This window comes from Thermobia domestica, chromosome 11 (assembly GCF_964235325.1).
Source record: "Thermobia domestica chromosome 11, izTheDome1.hap1.1, whole genome shotgun sequence".
Taxonomy (NCBI): domain Eukaryota; kingdom Metazoa; phylum Arthropoda; class Insecta; order Zygentoma; family Lepismatidae; genus Thermobia; species Thermobia domestica.
Genome location: NC_137464.1, coordinates 97,777,818 through 97,803,180, shown reverse-complemented (window position 1 = coordinate 97,803,180; position 25,363 = coordinate 97,777,818). Strand labels below are relative to the sequence as shown.

The 25,363-nt window shown below is 35.0% G+C and overlaps 1 protein-coding gene across 1 annotated transcript in view; it reads left to right on the top strand.

Annotated features, from left to right (window-relative positions):
* Positions 1-25,363, top strand: part of LOC145664306 (solute carrier family 12 member 7-like) — a 394,685-nt gene that overhangs the window by 283,508 nt on the left and 85,814 nt on the right. The window contains exon 16 of the mRNA XM_081730851.1: positions 12,896-13,015. Coding sequence (XP_081586977.1) covers positions 12,896-13,015 — 120 coding nt within the window. The remainder of the gene's footprint in view (positions 1-12,895; positions 13,016-25,363) is intronic.

Genomic DNA, 25,363 nt, shown 5'->3' with positions numbered 1-25,363 from the left:
CCGAGGCATGGGCGGAGCTATGGGGGCCATTCTCCCCCCAACTTTTTGACAACTTCACCATCTTTACTTCTGACTTCATGATCATATTTATTCCTGAAATGACAGCTCCGAGACCGACCAAAAATCTGCCCCCTCCCCCAGCAGACGATTCCCAACTCCGCTTATGCTGCAAAGTAATTTTCTTTCAAAATATGTAAACAAAAACTTTGCATTCATTTATACGATATATACGCCATTGAGTTTGGCAACGACTGCAGTAATTTAGTTGAGTTAAAATTTTGGTGCGTGAAGTATTGAGTTCTATCCATGCATTCTTGCTCTCTGTGTATTTTAAGTTACGTTATCGTATCTCAACTTTGTTTTTTTTTAAAACTCCTGAATTAGTAATTATGAGAATCTAGCATAATTTGACCGAATCTAGCATAAGTTCGATCAGGTTTTGGAATAATTCCGAGCTGTGAGTCTGGCAACGCTGGTTGCGAACGACTTGGTCAACGACTCGCGAAAGAAATCTGAAAATGGTGCACCGTAATAATAATAATAAAAACAGTTTTTATAAAGGAATATTAATACATACGAAAAGCTGTTTAAAGAATGAATTGTTATACTGACTTTACATGTATAAAAACATATACCATATACCAAACAGATTGAGCGATATGATTATAGCTGTTTTGAGACGAACACTTTCGAAGTCCAACTTCGGGTGTCTTCGGAAAACAGTAAACTAAAGCTGCTGGTTCGAACCTCCAAAGCCAACCTTAGTAATCGGGAAAAGATGTACAGATATGTTTTTCCTTCTGTTAAATATAATAAGACATGTTGAAATGGTATTAAGTGTAGAAAAAAGTAACATTGATTGAAATACTTAATGATACAATATTTCGAGACTATGTATTCACACTCTCGTTTCGTCATTGTGATTTCCATACGGAAAAGAGCATTTACGTATGAGCTCAGTTATATTTCAGAAGCAGCTTCCGAAAAGCGGTCATGTTAGCTCAGTGGTACACCACCGAGCGTTTAAATCGTGAGTTCGATACCCGTTCAGGTGAGATTCCTTTATGATATTCTACTTTCCTCAATGCATGAAAATTATGTAAAATAGTTACATTACAATTCATCAGTTGTATATATATTTTCATATCATCAGTTGTATATATGAGTTGAATATATATATGCATATCATTTCACGACATAAGTAATTCTTATCTTTAAAATATAACATCTGAGGTATTCACAGAACGTCGGTGTGTTATGTGTGAATATTGAATACAAATTTAAAAAATCGTGTAATAGCAATAAATAAGTTATGTAATATATTTATTTGCAGCTACTTTCATCGCAGATAACTTCTCAATACTCGCATTACAGCATTTAGGTAGAGCATATCGAAAATCGGATCGTGGTTCAAGACAAAAAACTAGCTAGCCCCAAACTGTCACGTAAGAAATTCACGAATCGCAAAAGTAAAGGGAAGAGATTGAGAGCGATAATTCCTTAATCGCTCACTCTCAACTCTCTCTTTATCTGCATTTATACATATAAAAGTGTATGTATGTATGTTCCATCATAACTCATGTATGCCTAGAGCAGGGTTTCTCAACCTGGGAGTCGCGGCCCCTAGGGGATCGCGAAGATAGGCGGAAGAGATAAATATAGTTAGAATCTAATACCAGAAATTATTTTTAAATATTATTTTTAATTTTGTTCTGATAGGCATACTTTTATTTTTTATACACACTGTAAAGAACAATAAAAAATAAGTCTACTGAACATTTTCAAAGGGTGTAGAATTCGTGTTACTATTCGGTTCAAAGTCTCTTGTCGTCGCAAATTCTGTCGAGAAATTTGAAGCTTAAAATATACAAAACGATAATCATGCCTGTTGTTCTGTATGGTTGCGAAACATGGTCGCTTACTCTGAGGGAAGAACATAGACTGAAAGTATTTGAGAACAAGATCCTCAGACGAATATTCGGACCCAAGAGGAACGGGAATGGGGAATGGCGGAAACTTCATAACGAGGAACTACATAATTTATACGGTTACCCAACATTGTTAGGGTCGTCAAGTTTAGGAGGCTTAGGTGGGCAGGTCAGGTAGCTAGAATGGAAGAAAGTAGAAACGCTTTGAAAGTCTTGACTGGAAGACCAAACGGAAAACGACCATTAGGAAGACATAGGGGCAGATGGGAGGACAATATTAAGATGGATCTCGCTGAGATAAGAATACAAAGTAGAAACTGGATCCAATTGGCTAAGGATAGAAGTCAGTGTAGAGTTTTTGTGAACGCGGCATTGAACCTCCGGGTTCCATAGGCCATAGAGTTAGTTAGTTAGTAGAGTTGTTTAAAAATGAATTTAAATCAAAGAGGTATGATATAAAACTAATGAGAACTGTATATAGAAATACTAGAAAAATACACATGAAACAAAACCTGCACATTGAAATACAATTAAAATTAAAACCTAATGAGATACCTAAGCATGGTGTAATTTCACTAGTGCAGCAATGCCCGGTTCAATATTCATGACGAATATTATCAAGCCGTTTTCAACTGATAAGCGATTTCTTACCTTTGTTTTAATGTTTACCATTAAAAAAAAAAAAAAACACTTTCGCACAAGTACGATATAGCAAATGGAATTATTACTTTTAAAGCAGCAATCACCAGACCAGGACAATCTTCTCTCCTCATCAGGCAGAACTTGTCCAAGTCTTCGTTACAGAAAACCAGTTGCAAAGACTTGTCGCATGATCATTCTATTATTTGGTTAAGAAGTTGTGGGCTTAGATCAGATACGTTAATGGCCTCTTCAAAGAAGGAGTTTAACATCCATCTTGAACCAGCACCTTCGTCGTTGGGAATATAGATAGTACAGTTACTGTATCCACTGTAGAGACCTGCACGGGCCGAATTTTTCGGCCCGAGCCCAATCCAGCCCGGCCCAGCCCGGGCCCGAAAAGTTTTGGAGATTTTCGGCCCGAGCCCGGCCCGGCCCGATAAGTTTTTCAAAATTCTTGGCCCAAGCCCGACCCGGGCCCGATAAATTTTAAAAGTTTTTGGCCCGACCCCGGCCCGATAATTTTTTTTAAAAAAATAGCTCGAGCCCCAATCTTTCTCAAAATTTAGTACTAAATTTGACCGAACCCTCAGAAACATTTTCTAAACTTTGGTTCACAACCTGACGCTTGCTTCCCGAATGGTACCATTGCCTCCTAGAATTTTGCCTGTCATCGAGATAACAAAATCTCCATTCCCTGTAACAAAAATCTAACCTTATTGATTTTTAGCATAAAGTGAAGATGGCAATATTGTTGAGCGACAGGCAAAACATTCCCACCCCTTCTTTTTATATTTTGAGTTCAGTGAAGGTCAAGGTCAGAGCTCAATTTACCGCATAATGCCTGCAATCCTCTATAGTGGAAGTGGAGCCGCTAAGCAACACAAAATGTAAATAGCTATTGCATTCTTTGTAACATTTTTCACGGACACACTTCTTCAACGTTTGGCTTTATTCCAATTATCGTTTAACGAAAGTAATTAATTATTAAAGAATTGCAATTGATCGGCCCCAGCCCGGCCCGACCTCAAGAGAAATCAGTGTCGGCCAGCCCAAGCCCGGCCCGGCCCAAAGAAATAACAGTGTCGGCCCGCCCAAGCCCGGCCCGGCCCGGCCCAAAGAAATAACAGAGTTGGCCCGCCCAAGCCCGGCCCGCGGGCCGGGCCCGGCCCGTGCAGGTCTCTAATCCACTGTCAGTGCCGGGCGCCGAAAAGAGGGGCCACACATTTCGGAGGAAGTGTGTTACTCAAGTTAGGAAAGTGCATGTGCACATGTGTAAAATAGAAGGAAAAACGTAATAAAATGTGCTCAAAATTAAGGAAAGGTAGGGTTTATTTTGAAAATGTTATTGAGCTTCGTGCCAACCATGGTGGCGCTTCGTAGCTAGTCTGTCGACGTCACTCATATATACGGTGACATCGTACTATACTCTCGCCCCGGGCAATGATTTTCCATGGCACTGTTCACTATAAACAAAAAAAATGGATTCTACTATTATAGAAATAGGTATGTTAAAAATCCCACACAAGTTTATTATAAAACAAATTATAAAAGGGTCGCTGGCAAGAGCGTGTGATAAAAGGGGATCGTGATAGGAATTAGATTGAGAACCACTGGCCTAGAGTAATTTTAACCACATTTCTTATAGTTTCAAAAAGAGTGCTGTCGGGTTACCTATGGTGAATGGGAGGGGGATACATATAAAAGTTTGCTAGAAAATGATCGATATTAGATTCATAGTTTTCGGGGTCGCTTAGATAAATAGTGAGACTTTCAATTTCGCTTAACTCCGATTAAGCTCTCATTAGTAGGGATGGGCACGAACGACTTTTCTTTGAAACTCGACTCGACTCGAAACAGACATCTTTGAGGTCTACTCTTGGACTCGGCGCGAAAAATATCTTCCAACTCGACTCGGATTAGAGTCAAGTCGAACCAAAACGAGCCAAATCCTGTGTGTAGTCCTACCTAGACAATACATAGACAATAATTATTCTATCATCAATTATACTACTGTTACTACAAATAATAATAATAATAATAATAATAATAATAATAATAATAATAATAATAATAATAATAATAATAATAATAATAATAATTATTATTATTATTATTATTATTATTATTATTATTATTATTATTATTATTATTATTATTATTATTATTATTATTATTATTATGACAACACCGTGTACAAACATGAACGATAGATGGTTAGTAAAGGAATACTAAAAGCTAGTTGACTGCCGACGTCGGTAGTCATGAAGTCTACAAGGCAAGGACATCGTTCATTACCCTAAGCTGTAAGCGTCGGTGGACTACAGATGGTCAACTATTAACCTCTCGCCAGAAATTGGTGGCCCCGCAGCGACGATCGTGATGGCCCAAGTTCCATATTGAAAACTTTACCACCAGCGGCAGAGACGCGATGAAACGCCAACGAACCACAAAATTACTCTCCCAAAATATGTTAAAATGCCTATATGTGTGATTTGTTTATATTTAGGTGAAACAAAAAAACACAAAACAAATACCCCGGGGTGGACGCGAACTATCAATATTACGATTACTAGGCACGTGTTCTTCTGACTTCCCCACGGAAACGATCATAAAAAGCTTGGTTGTTGAAGGATAAATCATTGACGTCTTAATTTAGCCAATCAGACAAACCCCTACATCTCGAGTTCTAGGAGGTCATACCGTGAACCGTTTCAGATTTATTGCTTTCTGGTGGAGTACTATCCATGCGCAAAATTTGAGCATAATAGCCGACAGGCATCTTCGGTGTCTCTTATCTTTAGTACAATTTTAACCAGAGATGGTTTGGGTCAATGAAAATTTGATCCACGACCCACCATGACCCACTATGACCCACCACCCAAATGACCCATTGGCCCACTATGACCCACCAAAACCCATCGACATCAACTCTGACCGATGACCCACGTCCTCCTCTCCATTGACTAAAGAGATTACACTTGTAATAAAACAAGACTGTGAAATTATCACTTATCGGAGTTTGAATTTGGCTCAAGCACCTCTTTGTTACAATACTGGTGGGTCTGACCTTTACGATATATAATGGCAAAGTGTTTCTCATCTTCCGAATTAAAATGAATTTAAATTTATCATATGTAATTATTTCTTTGTTGCCTTACAGACACATTTCAGTAGAAAATAGGGTGAAATTTAAAAGTTTCGAATCAAGGAAAAGTAGACCAACGTAAAAAAAAAAAAAAAAAAAAAAAAAAAAAAAAGAGAGAGAGAGAGAAACTAATTTTCTATATAATTAAGCATGCCGTACTAATTGGAAATGCCCATGTAATTAAGTTTAGAATACAAATTTTATGGCCATTTTTCTCTAACTTTATGGCTTGATTGCCTTATGCTCGGAACGCTCCATATATTAAACACCAGCTTCAGCAATTATAAATAGAAAGCAGTGGGTATAAAATTCAAAAAGAACTTTAGTTTGCATTACTCAATTTTTTTCTCAACTAATATCAATCGTTTTCGATTATTTTTACAAATCAACCCACTACCAATTTCCAATATATAGAAAATGCACCCCCGTCCCCCCGCTCATAAAAGACAATTTTAAAAAATGCCAGGGCATATTCTCTTTATTTTTAATAAAGAGTTATATGCTGAATTTCAGCTCTCAGTTGAACGGCTTGTGAGATACTAAATTTTTCGCAAAAATTCGGACTTCTACTCCCCCTAAGGATATGTATTATAATGAAAGTGACACGCGTATGATAACTTCCCAGTTGGGATTGGAGCCTGATTATATACCAAACGTCAATTCATTTGACTTTGCAATTTGACCGTGATGATTACGCAGACATAGTTACTTTCAATTTTTTATGATACATATCCTTATTTCATATGTTACAGATGATTCAAAAAATATTTTTTCAAGCAGTTAGCTCCTCTAGAATCTCACAGGCTGCATCCCAAAATCCAACTCCTACTATCCGATGACAATCCAAAAGTGACTGAACTTTTTTTTATTAGGAACAAATGACAAAAGAAAAATGGAGATCTTGAAAGTAAATTGTAGAAAAGCTCGGTGCCCCCAATAACTCCATATTTCTCCGCCCCTTCATTCCGAACTTAAAAATAAAACTTAATTCGAATATGGTTAATTAGTGAATTTATTACAGTTAAATTCCACTCACTACATGCTACAGCTACAACTATGTAAGAAAAAATAACAACTGTGAAACATGTTCTGAATTACTATTACATTTCTTACGCTATTATTAAACATATTAGAATAGTAAAAGAGGATTGTTCGTGAAATAGTATATTTGCTCATGATTTTTAACTTTTTCATACGGAAAAAATTAAAATATTATTCAAGTTTTAAAATTTGCACTCTGCAAATATGTTGTCCTCTAGGCAATGGGACTAATGTGGACTAATGGGAAATGCTGCACTGTTAGCGGCGCTGAAAATTTATGATTCGATTCTAATATCGGTTGATTTCGATATCTTTATGTCGCTACGTAACCACCCTGGGTACTAAGGGAGCTTAATTGGACTTGAATTGAAAGTAGAGCTATTCACCTAAGCGACCACGAAACTATGGATTCAATAATAATATCGACCCGTTTCTAGCATTTTTGATATGTATCCCGACAGTACTCTTTTTCCAAACTGTAAGAAATATAGTTAAAATTGCTCTAGATATATCAGAATTATGTTGAAACACACGCATAAATCCACTTTTATATTCTGTATAAATAGAGAGAGAGTGAGCGAGCGAGCGAGCGAGAGAGGGCGACTCAAGGCATCACCACTTCCACATTGCAAAAGCATATCAGGAATTGAATTGAAAATCTATGTAAAGACTTTCTGCTGTGGCATGCTTCATAAGGACAATTCCAGTCTGCTCACGTGACCTTTGGGGTTCATGAATTTTCTTGCGAGCGTTCCGACTTTGGATTCTCTGTTTATACCCTCTGTTTATGCATCAAATAACTTTTCAAGAACAAAAATGACATTCTATATTATAAATGTTGAGAATTACTCTCTATATGACAAATAGCTGCAAATAAATACACTACATGATTTATTTATTGCTATTGAACGAGTTTCTTAACTTGTATTTACATCCTCATATATAATACCGACCTACTGTGAAAATTATCTCAGATGTTATATTTTAAACATAATAATTACTATGTTCTGCAATTATTATGTTATATATAAACAACTTATGTATTTTAATGTAATTATTTTATATAATTTTTCATGCATTGCGGAAAATATAATTTTAAAAAAAGGATTGACCCAGATGGGATTCGAACTCACAACCTTATGATTTGGAATCCGACAGCTTACCAATGAGCTAACACAAGGACTTCTAGAACTAAGCTTCTAGCGATGTATAACGGATCTCAAGATAATTATGACATTCATATCCATGACAAACGCTGTTTCTGTTCTACTTTGACTTTTATTTTAGTACTCAGGCGATAATTATGTTCTATTTCTTAACTTTGAGCATTCTTTTACATATGGAAAGATTCTTTAACGTATTTAAATGCTCCATTACGTATAGAGAGCTAATGAGAATATTGAGAAGTTAAATCTGTATGACAAATAGCTGCAAATAAATACACTACATAACTTATTTATTGCTATTAAACGATTTTCCTAACTTGGATTTAACATTCTCATATATAATAACGACCTACTGTGAAAATTATCTCAGATGTTATATTTTAAACATAATAATTACTATGTTCTGCAATTATTATGTTATATATAAACAACTTATGTATTTTAATGTAATTATTTTATATAATTTTTCATGCATTGCGGAAAATATAATTTTAAAAAAAGGATTGACACAGATGGGATTCGAACTCACAACCTTATGATTTGGAATCCGACAGCTTACCAATGAGCTAACACAAGGACTTCTAGAACTACGCTTCTAGCGATGTATAACGGATCTCAAGATAATTATGACATTCATATCCATGACAAACGCTGTTTCTGTTCTACTTTGACTTTTATTTTAGTACTCAGGCGATAATTATGTTCTATTTCTTAACTTTGAGCATTCTTTTACATATGGAAAGATTCTTTAACGTATTTAAATGCTCCATTACGTATAGAGAGCTAAATGACAAACAAGCATGTGAAAGGTTTCGAAATATTGTATCATTAAGTATTTCAATCAATGTTGCTTTTTTAAACACTTGGTAACAAGCCTTATTATATTTAAAAGAAGAAAAACACATCTGCAAACTTTTTCCCGATTGCAAAGGCTGGCTTGGAGGTTCGAACCTGGCTTACTTTTTCCCGAAGATACCCGAAGCTGGACTTAGAAAATTTTTGCCTCAAAACACCAATAAAGAATGCGCTCAACCTTTTTGAGACAAGGTGTACAACTACGCCCAAGGTTTCCATTATAATCCACTGTACTACATTACAGTACAAAAGTAGTGTTCACTCAAATGCTATGAAAAAAATTTAAATAATTTCCAACAATATTCATATTTGTAAATTACCTAGTAAATTGTAGTCTTCATTGTAAATACAAGAATAAATATGCAGGGAGCCTGAAATATTTTAGCACTCTATCACAGATGTGAATTACTTTTAGTGCAGGTAATATGTACAATTAACAACAGGGACACTATTATAATACATTGTACGTACTAAATTACACTGCAAAACATAATATTTAAAAGGGTGGAAAAATTCACATTTGTAAACAGTGAGTGTTTTCGGAAAATGAAAGGTTTAATTGGTAGGCTATTGCAAGACAGCTTCCGTTGTTTATGTTTCAGAAAATACATTCTGTTATTGTCTCTAACATGTATAGATGTGCGCAAAGTGTATATAATTAGCCATGTTCATGATTGCCAGAATAGAAGTAGTAATAGAGTTCTTCTTATAAATTGTGTGTTTGCTGTCCAAAGTTAAATGGAAGAAATAATACCGGTTCAATTGAAGTATGTGTTGGTAACAGGTGTGTGCTGTAAAGGGAAGTGAACTCCTCAAGGAATAGTTTTCTAGAACTTGACACCTCATGGTAAAGACATGACCGGGGGTCTGGGGGCGGAGCCCCCATCGAGCATTAGCGAGTTTCGTATACACTCGGAGATTTGTGTTTCTTTAGCGATCTCTACTTCTATTCGGTTGGGTTCTGGAATATACGGTTCTGCGGTGTATCTCCCTTTCTCCACGCACATTAGTTTTTGGCTGCGTGTTAAGCAAATCATCAAAAAATCTTTCCATCTATTTCAAATGCTATCTGTATCAGTGAGAACTGTTCCATTAGTTTTCTTTAATATAAGCACGAGGTTGATAGCCTTTCTTAAATTCGCTGATCCTTTTATACATGTCCCGAATGTTTTTATTTTTACTATTATCTTCAAGTTCCTAAATTTTATCTTTCAAAAAATCGCGTTTCTTTGTTCTAAAAGTTTTGAAAGTTTTCCGCCTGATGTCTACGAAATTTTGTGTAGTTATTTTATTCGGATTTTGTAGCCAACGTAATTTTGCCTATTTCTTCTTCTCTGCTAGTTTGAACCATGGTTTGTTCCTACGTATATCCGCGTGTCCCGATTTTTCTTTTGAGAGATGATGCTTCGTAAGCAAAGAAAAGAATTCAATTGCTGGAATATTTTTCTTCATAATCTTAAGGTTACATCTGTTAACTAAAGAGTATATGACATGCGTCAGATTTCTGTAACGATTTATGTAATGTTATTGAGATTATCATCATTTTGCTCAAAGAGTATTGTTGCTTCATACATAATTGGTATTCTTTCTTCATAGTTTTGAGGAAGTCATTGTTTATATATTAATAAAACAATTTTAACGCGGATCTTTGTGGATGCCTAATTAGAAACATACCAATTATAAATATGCATGTATTCAGATTTCAGAATGTGTTCACGGCAGTGATTTGTAATACTGATATGTACTACTACTTCATCTACATCGCCTAATATATAATATACTCTACAACAGTTGATCAGATTCATCTACCGTAATATGAATTTCATCTCCCTTCTCTAGAATAAGCCTCAAATCTGCCCACCTCCCAATATTGAAGACAACCAATGGCGTATTTAGAATTATGTTTCAAAGGGCTATGCCCAACACAAGGAAGGAAGTGGGCAATTGCCCACCTGAGTTTGAGAATTAAATATATTTTAATTTATGCATAAATTGAAGTTATGATGGCAAGAATTGCAGACCGATAAATCCTATATGATATGATACAAAAATTTAGGAGTGAATCTAACCCTTTATTCTATTCATACAAGAAAAAGGAAGCATCCTCTTGGCCTTTCTGTTTTCCTGGGCTAATTATTCCTCCGTTTTTTTTCTTTAATTCAAACATTTCCTTCTTTTAAAAATAACTAAACGATATAATTTTTCCTTTGTTATAGTAACTAAAGTCCTGTCATGTTGATATCCGCACAAGTTGGTGTGGAACACCAGTTTCGCTTATCAACTCCTCTTAGTTTTGGTGTTACTGATGACGCCCGACTTGAATCACAACTGACAACGGTCGATAAAGGCGAAATGAAAGAAAGTAACGTCAAGGAAAAGAAACAGAAAAGTAGAAAGAACGAAAGAAAGAACAAAAGGACGCGTTCTTACGTGGAATGAAATTTGACAAATACAGTATTATTTCTGAACAAAGAGCATAAGAAAATGAAAAGTCAATGACATTCTTAGAAATGTTAAAAAGGATTATTGTTGTGCGTGGAATGCGGAAAACTAACAAATTTATTTCGCGGGAGCTTGAGCCCAGCCCGATAGCCCCCTAAATACGCCACTGAATATAATTTTGCTCCTCTGATCCTTCACAGCATTGTTTTTCAACTTCATAAATAATTTTGAACATCGCTTTTATATATATATATAATATGGGAACGGTCTTACCCGTCCCCCCCAATATTGAAGACAGATTTGCGCCGATGGTTCCAGCCCACAAAAATTTCAAATTAGAAAATCAAAAGGGAAAGATCATTAGCCTTTATTGCCCTCATTACAACCTGAGATTCTGTATCGGGGAATGCTTCGAGAAATAATGCTTCAAGAACAACTATTGGGAACACAAGGATAAATATGTTGTTCAAGAATGCACTATACTAATTTTCTACAAGATAATATGATTATTTGTGTCTTCTTGTTCACATTTGTATATATTTATATAGTTTCTAAAAAGACTGAAATTTAATACCAAATTCGGATAGATGTCAAATCAACCCAACAACAGCTAAATATTTGTATTTCTCAAAAATAAAATGTCATTGCTTTTACTTTATATGCTGTAAATTTCAAATTAGAAGAATTAATATAAGTTCTAAAATTTAACATTATAAAGTGCCAGATGTTAAGCTATAATTATTTAAATGAATACTGGATAAAAAGTTTCAAGAACTGTGTAACTGAAAATGTCAATGCTGATCAGCCATTCAGTCTCAGAATGTCAAAAGATTCAATTAAATCATAGAATTAGTCATAATCCAAAGTTCCAACTGAGCTGGAAAACAAGTACATAATGCTCCGGAAATTCGGCTTATATATTTTATTTCGCACTCTTCTTCCTGCGATGTACAAAAAGTCTGTGTTCACCTAATTTTTGAATATACTTGTGGTTTCTATGTCCTGTATTTTTGGGTCAAGCAATAATTTTTAGTTTAGTACATTTAGGTTTTCTCAAGGATGTTGTAAAATAGAGGATTTGCCCATATTACAAAATTGTGAAGCCTAAGCCACAGTTTCACCACACCAACTCTGCCCGCTCCGCCCAATTAGATAGCAATGTTTTGAGCCAACTTTTGTAATGGAAACGAGAATAGCCAGACGTGTTGATGCTCTTTTTTTTTGTTATTATTGTTGTTTCGTTGAGTTCACAGGATGAAGATACATATGGGCATCCTTTTTGGGTTTTCTCACCTATTTGCTTAAGAACAATATGAATATAGGTTCTATACTTTTTCAGTTTTTAAATATAGTATGTTTATTACAATATATTTAGTATCAGTATTAGATAAATACTTCAAACGAAACCACGAAATTGTCTAATTTATTGTATACCTGGTGCACATTCGTTTTATTATTATTATTATTAATAATAATAATAATAATAATAATACTTTACATGTGTCTTACTATTTGACCAAATTGGTAGTAGCATAATCCTATAAAATTTTGTAGGTAAAAATTGGAATTATTGCCAACACTTTTTAAAATGATGATTGGAAGTTTATGTTTATAATTTGAATAGAAGTTTACCTTGTACATAGAAATCTTGTATTTCATTTTATTCTGATTTATAGGAAGACAGTGAGTTGTCTCAAAGTAGTTTTCAACGTACTGAAGAAATGCAGAAGAAATATGAATATTTGAATACTTTAAAAATAGGTAAACCACAAGAATCAGCTGACGATATTGGTGAAGTAAGTACCATCGTTGAAATTCCATTGCAATAAATTGTGCGTTTATACAAAGAACTGGAACGATTAATTATCGTTCGTTACTACTTAATATATATATATTAATCAAATGCAAGATATTAGTGATGACTCACTTCGAAGAGGTCTAATACACGAGCTGTAATCTTAGGGTACCCGTTAAATTAAAGGAATTCTTCAACTATAATTCTTGTTTAAGGGTCTTCACTGCAGCGAAATTAAACTACCGTTAATTATAAAGTTTTTTTCTGTAACATCTTCAAAACAAATAAAAATATTCGAAAAGCAGAAACGTAGTGAACTAGACAATACGATTTTACATGCGATACCTTTACCACAGTTCACCTATCTGCTTTTGGTGTACCGCTACTTACAGAACCAGCAGAAAAATGCTAAATCTATCGAGAGTTGCAAATCAAAAGCAGATAGATGAGTTGTGATAACGGTATCACATGCAAAATAATATTGTCCAGTGCACTACGATTTCGCTTTTCGAATATTTGTATTTGTTTTGAAGATGTTACAGAAAAATTCTAAAATTAGCGATAGTTTAATATCGCTGTAGTGAAGACCCTTAAGGACGTTTAGATACATCATATTTCCATCACAAATTATAATCAAATATTCTTTCAAACTGAAAATTCACCTTATGAAAGACACTGTGTAACAACACTGCTATGTGCTTTTACCTTTTGAATTCAAATATCCATTTTCATCATGTTTATCTCTATTGGCGTAGAATTGTGCGAGTGTTTGATGTCACAACAAAATTAAAGCTCATTAAAAGAGCATTTTATTAATATGCTTAATTCATGAAAAAGGATGCGTAGCGTTTTAACACAAAGTGAAGTTCATTTGAAGAGACGAATGCATAATAGAAGTGATGCCCATAAACAGGGAAAGAAACCTCGACAAATGTCGGTAAGCCTTGTGAAAAATCTTTTCAATTCCTTTATCTTTTTTTTTAAACTTGACATTCCCTCCAAACTGTCTGTGTTTCGTATTTGTACGTACAACCAGCTTCGCCAACATTTTCCCACACAAGCTGTTAAATTCTTTCTAAATTTAATGTAATGAAAAGTAAATCGAAGAAGAAAATAAATTTTAGCTCTACAGCTATTTTTACTGGACCATATTGATAAAAACGGAGCGTACAGTGGGCCACAGAAATTCTTGAGGTACAAAATCCGTGAGTTAGCCAACCCAACTAACGCCCTCTCCAAGATTAATTACGCCTGGTAGAGCAGCTTAACAGCAGCATGAAGTTGCCCCACCTGTTAAAAGAACAAATCGTAAAGAGTGTTTTTGTGCAAAAGTGTGGCTAAACACTGGCTGATGAAATGAAAAAAGGGAGTCTTTGCATACTTCGCAGTACACAGCAAAGTACCAGAAAAAATATATACGGACACTAGAGACGCCGATGAGAAGATAACAATCGGGGGATTATAATCAACTCAAAAGAGGGATTATTTAAACAAGTTAACTTACTTCAAATGACCATACATATATGCACATCAAATAGTATATGGATAGATTATGCGGTATATGTAGTAGGTTATTTTTTTTAAGTAAACACAAAGCCTTGCGCTGAGTTTTGAAACTATTAACAGTAGTCCTATCTGCAAATCAATTAAAGTATCGATGCATCATTCAGGGGAAGAAACCAGTCCCTAATGAAAATTTTGGGGAACTAACAGAGCTTGAGCTCCTAGGTTCCGGCGCCACTGATTGATACGTAATGTTACTTCGAAAGAAGAACTTGTCCAATTTCATTATTCGTTAAACCTTCCCGGCCCAGTGATTTCAGTTTTAACCCTGTTCTCCGTGCAGCCTACTCGATTTAGTAGGAAACCATCTTTTAGTATGAACTTTGCAAGCCATCTAAGGGCAGGACTTTAAATTATTTCCAGCGTTTTCATATGCGTTGAAACTGTATAGTCAATTGACGTTCAAAGTTTCTTGTCTCTCTCTTCATAAATTCATTATTTGAGAAAGAAAGGTATAAATGACTTTGAAAATGCTAAATATTGGTATGCAGTAATTTATTTGTAAATATTATAAATGCAAAATTCGAAAACACTCAAACGAGTTTGAGAACTTATCCATACTAAGCGTATCTCCAAGTAGGTTGCAAATATAACTGTAGGTTCCTGAGTTGTGTAATATTTGTGAAAATTTACACATTGAGACACAAGGAGAACAGAGGATAATATAGTGTCAATAAACAACAATATAAAAATGCACGAAATTAACGGTTAATATCAAATATAAAACCATTAACAGAATTAACTTTATAATTCGTTTCCTCCATTCATCTTTCTTCCTTTATTTTCAGGATTACATCATCACTGAATTTCTCCACTTGAGATTATATTTTCTTTAGCAGCACCCAACTGGAGTTCGGCCTTGTAAATGAAACATTTTTAAAAGTGTAAATGGCGAGGAGTAGAATCGAACCCAGGCTGCCGGATTGGGAAACCACAACACTAACCCCTCATCTAAAGCGTTACTTATTCCGCCTCGCCTAAAGAAAGAGCCTTTTCTGTTTGCTCAAAACAGTAGCTTATTAGTAGTCAAATTGATTGGCAAAACACAGGAATATGTAACTTAGAACTTGGAGGGCATTATATCACTGCATCATTAAATTATTAACATTTAAGATTTTTAAAAACAAAATACAAAACTCCCTTATTTTGAATCAAATGCGGCACGAATATTATACTCGTAAACAATTTAAGACGAATCAATTACTACGTAGTAATCGTGGTTTAGTGGTCAAGGCGCTCGACCAGTAATCTGAAGGTAAGAAACCAAAACTTTATTTTTTACTTTAGAATTTATGATGGCGATTGATAGGCGATGACACACGTTTTATTATCTTCAGATATTTAAATACTCAGGAATAATAATTGTAATAATAATAATAAACTAATAATAATAATTATCTCATACAAGATTAAAAGTTAGGGTCTTATTATCGCTCAGGGCATAACATTACAACCAGAAACGTGATACAGTTAAACCTGTCTATGTTAGCCACTATCAATTGCATTGAAACGTGGCCAACTTACAGAAAATAAATGTGATTGGTGTATTTTTAGAATAGGGTTTCTAGAATTACTTGATTGTAAAATTTTAATAACTAATACCACGACAGCTACTTTTAAACAATGTATATATAGTAATCATAGCAATACAAAGTACTAGAAAAATATATTACAGTATATTTAATATATATACCTTTTTCCTTCCTTAAAACTAGTCTGGTACACTGGATTATTCGGATGGAAAACACAATCACACAAACAACCATAAAATCGAAACATATGTGTTGTAGCACGCTGAGTTGAAATTGAATTTTTTTATTTGAAATTGGTATTGTAGCACATTGAGTTATTCAGATTGAACACAAGAAATGCAAAATTACAAATTCAATAATTATAATTTATGTACAGTTTATATGATTTATTCCGGAAGTGACAAATATCCTCTGTAGATAACTTTCGAAAAGTAGCAAATCAGTTATTAATAAAAAAATTATTTATGGTGGTTCATTCTAGACGTGTCTTTTATTCTTTTTTGCACATATGCACATTCTAATTTTGAGCTACAAGTGTTTCCGTTGGAGCTAAAGATGTTTTGAGAAAATCTTAAGGGAATTAATATCTCAAAGCCTCCTGCCTTTTTTCTTCCTTAAAACTAGTCTGGTACACTGGATTATTCGGATGGAAAACACAATCACACAAACAACCATAAAATCGAAACATATGTGTTGTAGCACGCTGAGTTGAAATTGAAATTTTTTATTTGAAATTGGTATTGTAGCACATTGAGTTATTCAGACTGAACACAAGAAAAGCCGTGGGTACCTTTCGACAAGCACTCAGGTGTCAATAAATGACAATTGAGATGGGTAGCTTTAACCTTGAGAATTTTCCGGAATTACTCAAGCTCCCCACTGATGAAAGGAGTCGATATAGCTAATGGTTACACCAAAACAGACAGGGTAAACAAATACGTACAACCATTTCCTGAATTTCTGTACGTGCTTTTTCTTATTTGCATCCTCCTTCAGGGAAGTATTCTCCATTGATCTCCAAGAACAAATCGTGGGAATTTATGCTTCACTATCTCCAGTAACAAATACAAAACATTTGGCTCTCATACGAGAAAACGAGAGAGTTAAGAAAAATAACAACACATATTCACGTAGCCAAGGTACACAGGTAAGTGTATCATTATCAACATACAATAAACATTGTTTCAATGCGGCCAACTTCCAAGATAGACAGGTGGCCAACTTACACAGTAATATGTAACGAATGTCTTATGAGAAAACGCAGGTCCGAAACGAACCAGGCCAAGATAAGCAGGTGGCCAACTTCAAGAGGTGGCCAAGTAGACAGGTTTTACTGCATTTCGCAAGAATATTTCGGTTTTGTATAGTATTGCCTACGAGAAGAGGAATTTCTCGTCTCGTTTCTAAAACAAAACAAACAAAATTGAAACGAGAATTAACATTTTACATTCGAGACGGAACAAGGCTAACAAAAATTATCGTTTCGCTTTGGAGATGAGAATCGAGACAAGACGAAAAATATCGTAAACATTTCTCACTCGTTTTGTCTCGATTTTCGAAATAGTGTATGTCTATTCTTTAACCTTCTCAGTCCTGGAAAAAAATTTTGTCTCAGATTTCTAATTTGAGATGGCCTGAGTCAATAAAAACTTCACTCATCACCCATCGTGAGCCACTCTGACCCACCACCCACCATGACCCACTACCCACTCTGACCCACCACGCATCATCACCCATTCTGACCCACCACCCACCGACACGCTCCGACCCACCACCCACCGAAACACATCGCCATCATCTCTGACACATTTTCCATGGCCTCTTCTTTACTGATTAAATAGATTAAACTTGTAATAAAACCAGGATGTGAAATTCTAACTAATCGGAATTTGAATTTTTACGGTCAATCGCACAAGTACCGCTCTGTTACAACAACGGTGGATCTGATTTTTACGATATAAAATAGTAAAGTGTTTTTCATGGGTCAAATTACGATGAATTTCAATTAAATTATCATCGTATAATTATTTCCTTGCTGAATTATCGATACTTTTCAGTGAAAAAACGCATGAAATTTGATGGTCCTAAATCAAGGTAAGTGGACCAACGTACAGTATAAACTTAAAATTTCCGTGTATTAAGCATACATTAGAAATTTTACATATATTTTTCTCACAACTTTATTGCTTGATTGCCCTGTGCCCTAAGCCCTCGATATAATAAACTTAAGCTTCAGCAATTGTTATAGTAGAAAGCCCTTGATATGTATATATAGATATATGATGCGAAACACTATATTTTTTGTTCCTCAATTTGTTTCGGAATTTGTTTCTCAAATAGTATCGATCGTTTTCCATTACATTTACAAACCAACCCACTACCAATTTTGCATATATAGAAAGTGCGGCCAATCCTCATAAAGAAGAATTTTTAAAAATGCTATGAGACTTACTGTTCATTTTCAATAAAAAGTTAATATACTGAATTTCAGCTTCGTAAGTTTAACGACTTGTGAGATAGTCAATTGTTTTCGCAAAAATTCGGATCCCCACTACCTCTTTAAGTTACTATTATAATGAGAGTGATATAATAACATCGCAGTTTGGATTAAGGCCTAACTATATACCAAAAGTCATTTCATTTGACTTTGCAATTTGGCCGTGATGATCAGGCACACAAAGTTACATGCACTTTTTATATAATAATTTATATATTACAATGATTCAAAAACTTATTTTTTCCAGTAGTTAGCTCCTCTAAAGCCTCACAGGCTGTTTGTCTTGAAAGCCAAGTAATATTATAAGTCTTACTACTATTATTACAATTACAAATATCAATATCCAAAAATGCCTGAAGTTCTTTTTTCACTTATAGAGATACTCATCTGAGGAAGTAAACAGAGACAAATGAAAAAAGAATTGTAATGTAGGCCTTGAAACTAAAACGTAGACAAATTTACCAGTGTTCAGAACCATGCTTTTAATGACGATCAACTCTAGCCATAGGAGCTAAATACGCGGTTCCGATTAATTTTTATATTTTAACAAGTTTTCATAAGACTTTTTTCATTAAAATGAGATAAATAATACTTAAAAAACTTATTTACTTGCGTTACGCGTGCAGTTTTGCTACGCGAATCCATAATATAAGTAGTAGTAGTAGTAGCAGTAGGAACGGATTAGAACTCGCGGTGGTCTCGTCTTGTTCCACCTCGAGAGCCATGATATAAATTTACCCTCAGCTGTTTCTTCAATTTTCTTCTTCTTTAATTCCAACAAGGTGACAATTTTCTTCTACTATTATCATAAAAAATGCATACAACAGAAGGTTTTGAGAATCGCAAACTGCAAAAAATCAGAAACGTGTATTTAGTTTCTATGGCTAGGGTCGAAGGTGTAAAAATACACTGTTCATTAGATGCTGTCTAGAATGCAATAAGTAGAGTGGGTCGGTGGGTTGCTGTAGGTCATGATGAGCGGTGGGACGCAGTGGGTTACACACTATTGACCTACGATCCACTGGCACATTCAGGAAGCTCGACCCACTTGACCCACTGACCCACCGACCCACTCCAACTCTGATCTTAAGGTGGGGTGTTTGGTTCGTTCCTAAGGCAAGTAAGCTTGAGGTGGACAACATCGTGTTCGTGGGTTTTCTCAGGACGCTTCAATTTCCCGCCACGTTCTCCTTCCACTACTTCGTCCATCATAATTCACTTGCTCTAATCATGGTCTCCCTTAACCTAACAGGCATAATCGTGAGACATTAAACACAAAGATCAAGAAATATCAAAAGTGCTAATAACAGTATGTCAGAAGTATTTAAGTGACATGAAGAGTTGCAACGAAACTTGCTGTAGGGACAATACGCAAAAAAGAAACGAATACGTATTTTTTACTTTCTGCGGAAAAAACTGTTTTCGGGGACAAAATTCCCCACCCAAAATTTTGAAATTTGACACCCGAAAATCAAAATGTTTACCGAAGCGAACGAAATTGTGCACAGATATTCTAGACCTGAAATGAGGGAATATGTGTTTCATATTTTCCTGAAAAAAAAAAAAACGGTTGGGTGGGCACGGACTCCGCAAAATATTTGATCATGAAACATAAAAATTGCTAACAACATCAAAAGTGCCTAAAGGTCATGAAGAGTTGCAACGAAACTTCATGTAGGGCCAATACGCAAAAAGGAAACGAATATTTGTTTTTTTTATTTTCTGTGGACAAACTGTTTTAGAGTGGAAAAGTCCCCACCCTAAATTGTGAAAGTTGACGCCCTATAGGCAAGAAGAAGTGGACTGAAGTGAAAGTAATTGTGCACAGATATTGTATACTTAAATTGAGACAATATGTTTCGTATTTTTCTTTTAAAAAACAATTGGGTGGGGCACATACCCTTCCAAACCTTTGATTACGAAGTATCAACAATGCTAATAAGTATATGTCAGAAGTGCCTAAAGAATATGCAGAATTGCAACGAAACTTTTCTAGGGAAAATACGCAAAAAATAAGCGAGCATGTGTTTTTAGTTTGTGTTTGGAAGCAGTGTTGGGGCCAAGGCCTCCACCGAAAAAAGTAAATATTTTTCGGTACAGGAAGGAGTGGATCAAAGGGAATGAAATTTTGTGTAGATATTGTACATTTAAAATAAAGCAATTCGTCTTACCCACGCACAACCCACCATGACCAAATGCGACCCACAATAACCCACTGCGACCCACCGAACCACTCTACTTACTGCACTATAGACAGTATCTTCTGAACAGTATATTTTTTCACCCTCGACCCTAGCCATAGGAACTAAATACAAGTTTCTAAGTGTTTGCAGCTTGGAATTGTTCCAACTTTCTGGTGTAATTATTGTGTATTATAGTAATAGAAGAAAATTGTCACCTTATTGGAATTAAAGAAGAAAAAATTAAAGAAGCAGCTGAGGTTAAATTCATATAATGGCAGTCAAGGTGCAACAAAACCAGCCCTGCGGGGCTTCTAACCCGTTCCTACTACTTATACTATGGATTCGTGTAGCAAAACTGCACGCGTAACGTAAGTAAATCACTTTTCTGAGTATTATTTATCTTATTTTGATGAAAAAAGTGTTATGAAAATTTATTAAAAAATAAAATATAAAATATAAAAGTTTTCTTGAGTCGGGTTTGAACCCCCGCCAAAAGTGATTAAAATTACTAAGCATTTGTGCTAGCACGCTTGGCCACGATGACCGACTTTAATAGGTGTTTGATTCCTGCAATATTTGTGATACGTGGTGAGAAATGAATAACTTCAACTAATCAGAACCGCGTATTTAGCTCCTATGTTTAGGGTTGATCGTCATTAAAAAATACGCTTCTGAACACTAGTGAATTTTTCAACGTTTTACTTTCAAGGTCTCCACTACAATTCCTTTTTCATTTGTTTCTGTTTACTTACCTCAGATGAGTATCTCTATAAGTGAAAAAAGAACTTCAGGCATTTTTGAATATAGATATTTGTAATTGTAATAATAGCAATAAGACTTATAATATTACTTGTCGTTCAAGACACACAGCCTGTGAGGTTTAAGAGGACCTACCAACTGGAAAAAATATATTTTTGAATCACTGTAATATATAAATTATTATATAAAAAATGGACGTAACTATGTGCGCCTGATCATCACGGTCAAATTGCAAAGTCAAATGAAATGACTTTTGGTATATAGTTAGGCCTTAATCCAAACTGCGATGTTATCATATCACTTTCATTATAATAATAACTTAAAGAGGTTGTGGGGATCCGAATTTTTGCGAAAAAATTGAGTATCTCACAAGCCGTTAAACTTACGAAGCTGAAATTCAGTATATTAACTCTTTATTGAAAATGAACAGAACGTCTCATAGCATTTTTTAAAGGTTTTTTATGAGGTTCGGCGGCACTTTCTAGATGTGCAAAATTGGTTGATAGTGGATTGGTTTGTAAAAATAATAGAAAACCATCGGTACTAGTTGAGGAACAAATTCCGAATCAAATTGAGAAAAAAAAATACAGTGTTTTGAATCATCTATCTATAAATGCATACCAAACGCTTTCTACTACAAGGTGTCCAATATAAAATGTAACCCGGAGTTTAGGATAGTACAGCTTTTGAACCTAAAATGATACACAAGTAACGGTTATACCTAAATGAAACATGATGTACATATTTTTAAACTAGGAAGCAACGATTGGAGTACACTAGGAACAACACAGTGTTGCCAGATGTAACCGAAGATGTAAACCTAATTTTTTGCAAAACACGTAAATTGACTCATAACTTATACGTATGGATGTTCTGTCGTTAATTTTCAGTTTGTTTAGTTGGTGTAGTTTGGAAACTATGGAGCAGAAAAAAGATTTTTCATTTCCTTCGATAACTAATCGAATGAGGCCTCTGCAAGGGGAAACCTGAGAAATTGTTGTTTTCATAAATTAACACTCTGAAGTGACAACACTGCTGATGTTTCAGTGCATCAAAAGGTGTTAAGGATATGTCTACATTATGCAATTCCTGAAAAAAAAACGAAAAACAAACTTTGAAATTACCATGATAAAACTTTTACTTACATGCAACCGACAACACTGCTATTCATTTCTATGGGGCTACTTAAAGCAAGAGGTATACAAGAACAATCGAACTATACAATACCTGGAAACGAACATTCGCAGTGCCATAGAGAATATTAACACTTCTACTTTTGGTAAAATTGCTATCAACATAGTGAAACGTGTGAACCAGTGTTTTGAATCAAAACAGGTGCACTTCCAGCATCTGTTATACAGCTAATAACTCATTTCGTGATAATAGCAGTGTTGCCGGGTGCATGTAAGAAAAAGTTTTATTATGATAATTTCAAAGTTTGTGTTTCGTTGTTTTCAGGAAATCCATAATGTAGACAGATTTTTAACACTCCTTTCGATGCACTGAAACGTCAGCAGTGTTTCCAATTCAGAGTGTTAATTTATGAAAACTACGATTTCCCTGGTTTTCCCTTCCAGAGGCCCCATTCGATTAGTTATCGATGGAAATGAAAAACTCTTTTTTCTGCTCTATAGTTTCCAAGCCTCTCCAACTAAACAAACTGAAAATTAATGATAGAACATCCATGCGTATGAGTTATAACTCAATTTACGTGTTTTGCAAAAAAAAAATGATTTAGACCTTCGGTTACATCTGGCAACACTCTGTTCTTCCTAGCGTACTTCTATCGTTCCTTCCTAGTTTAAAAATATATACATGAACAAGACTTAATTTTAGTATAACCATTATTTGTATATCGTTTCAAGTTCAAAAGTTCTACTATCCTAAACTCCGAGTTGCATTGTATATTGGACACCATGTATAACAATTGCTGAAATTTATTTTTATTATATGGAGCGTATAGAGCACAGAGCAATCAAACAATAAAGTTGTGAGAAAAATGGATATGAAATTTCTAATGTACGATTAAATACACGGAAATTTTAAGTTTATACTATACTTTGGACCACTTACCTTGATTTAGGACTATCAAATTTCATGCGTTTTTTCCACTGAAACGTACCGATAATTCAGCAAGAAAATAATTAGACCATGATAATTTAATTGAAATTCATCGTAATTTGGACCATGGCAAACACTTCACCATTTTATATCATATAAGTCAGATCCACCGTTATTGTAACAGAGCGGTGCTTGTGCGATTGACCGTAAAAATTCAAACTCCGATTAGTTAGAATTTCACATTATGGTTTTATTACAAGTATAAACTCTTTAGTCAGTAAAGAAGAAAATGGCCATGGAAAATGAGTCAGAGTTGATGACGATGTGTTTTGGTGGGTGGTGGATCGCAGCGTGTCGGTGGGTAGTGGGTCAGAATGGGTGATGCTGCGTGGTGGGTCAGAGTGGTTCACGGTGAGTGGTAGATCAGAGTGGGTCACGATGAGTGATGGGTCAAGTTTTCATTGACCCACGTCATCACTACCTCAGATTGTTCAGTGCTCGCGATCCCATGTTTGATTCCCGGTGGGTGGTCCTTTGAAATTGTATAAGACCTCAATGCATCTGTATTCTTGTCCCTGTCGTTCAAGGTTACTGAAAATAACGGTGAAACGAGTATTACTAAGTATAATAGAGACCAGGTACGGAGATATTTTCGATGAATCAGAAAAGACAGTCGTCTGACGAACCATGTTCCAGTTAAGGGTTCGAATTACTTTTAAAACCAGTTTCTTCTTCATGTCCTTGCGTGTTTGTATGTATATTTCTGTTTTCTAATTTAAATGTCAAGTTTCTTGACTATAGTGTTTTATCATGGCCGAAATCAGTATGTTTTGTCGATATCGTAAACGTGTGCAATTTGCTACATACACGAGGATTTTTTGATTCTTAGTTAACAGAGCAGTCTTAGCGTAGTGGCTTGAGGCATTTGTTTCGTAATTCAGGGGTCCCGCGTTCGATTCTCTATGCGGTAAGTTGTTTTTATGAAGTACAGTATTCATACTTCTGATGTGTAATAAAACGAAAAATACTCAATTTCTTTCGGTCTTATAAGTTAGAGTGGAAACGGGTTTCTTCACAGGAAAAATACTGCACTAGCAATATGACATCACATATCTGTCTAGAACCTTGATTCGTTCTGTATGAGAACGTAACGTGGTTAGCAAACAATTCATGAATACAAAAGGGTCATGCTTAGTGCCTAGTATGAGTCGTAAATGTGTCTGAAACGATATTGTTTCCTAGCAATCATTCCGAACGTCTTCTACTATTACTCCTACAACTAGAAATAATAATAATATTTTCGATCGCCTTTTCCAACACGTTTCATACATCCGTTCAACCAAAATTTGTAAATAGGAACTATTCCTTTTTCGATTCGTACACACATAACACAGTTTTTTTTTATCCAAAGAAAGCGTGTTACTATGTATTCTGATGAAGACAAATCCTACTCAGTTTCCGTTTAAGCATCCGAAGTTTCTATATTAATATTGTCCAGGAACTGACACTTTCTTTCTTCTCCTCGTTTTCTTTCGGACACTAATACTTCGAAAGTATCTCTTATCCTTTGTTTTTCTTTTCCTATCAACATCAGTATGCTTGTTTACATTGCAGTAGGACGTAATATTGAGGTCTTAAATTTTCAATAATAATAATAATAATAATAATGGTATTAAAATTTTAAGGTTGCCCTTAAATTAGGCAAAACTTACAGATAAGTTGGAATTTCGCTAGGGTGTCCGGACCTCCAGGAC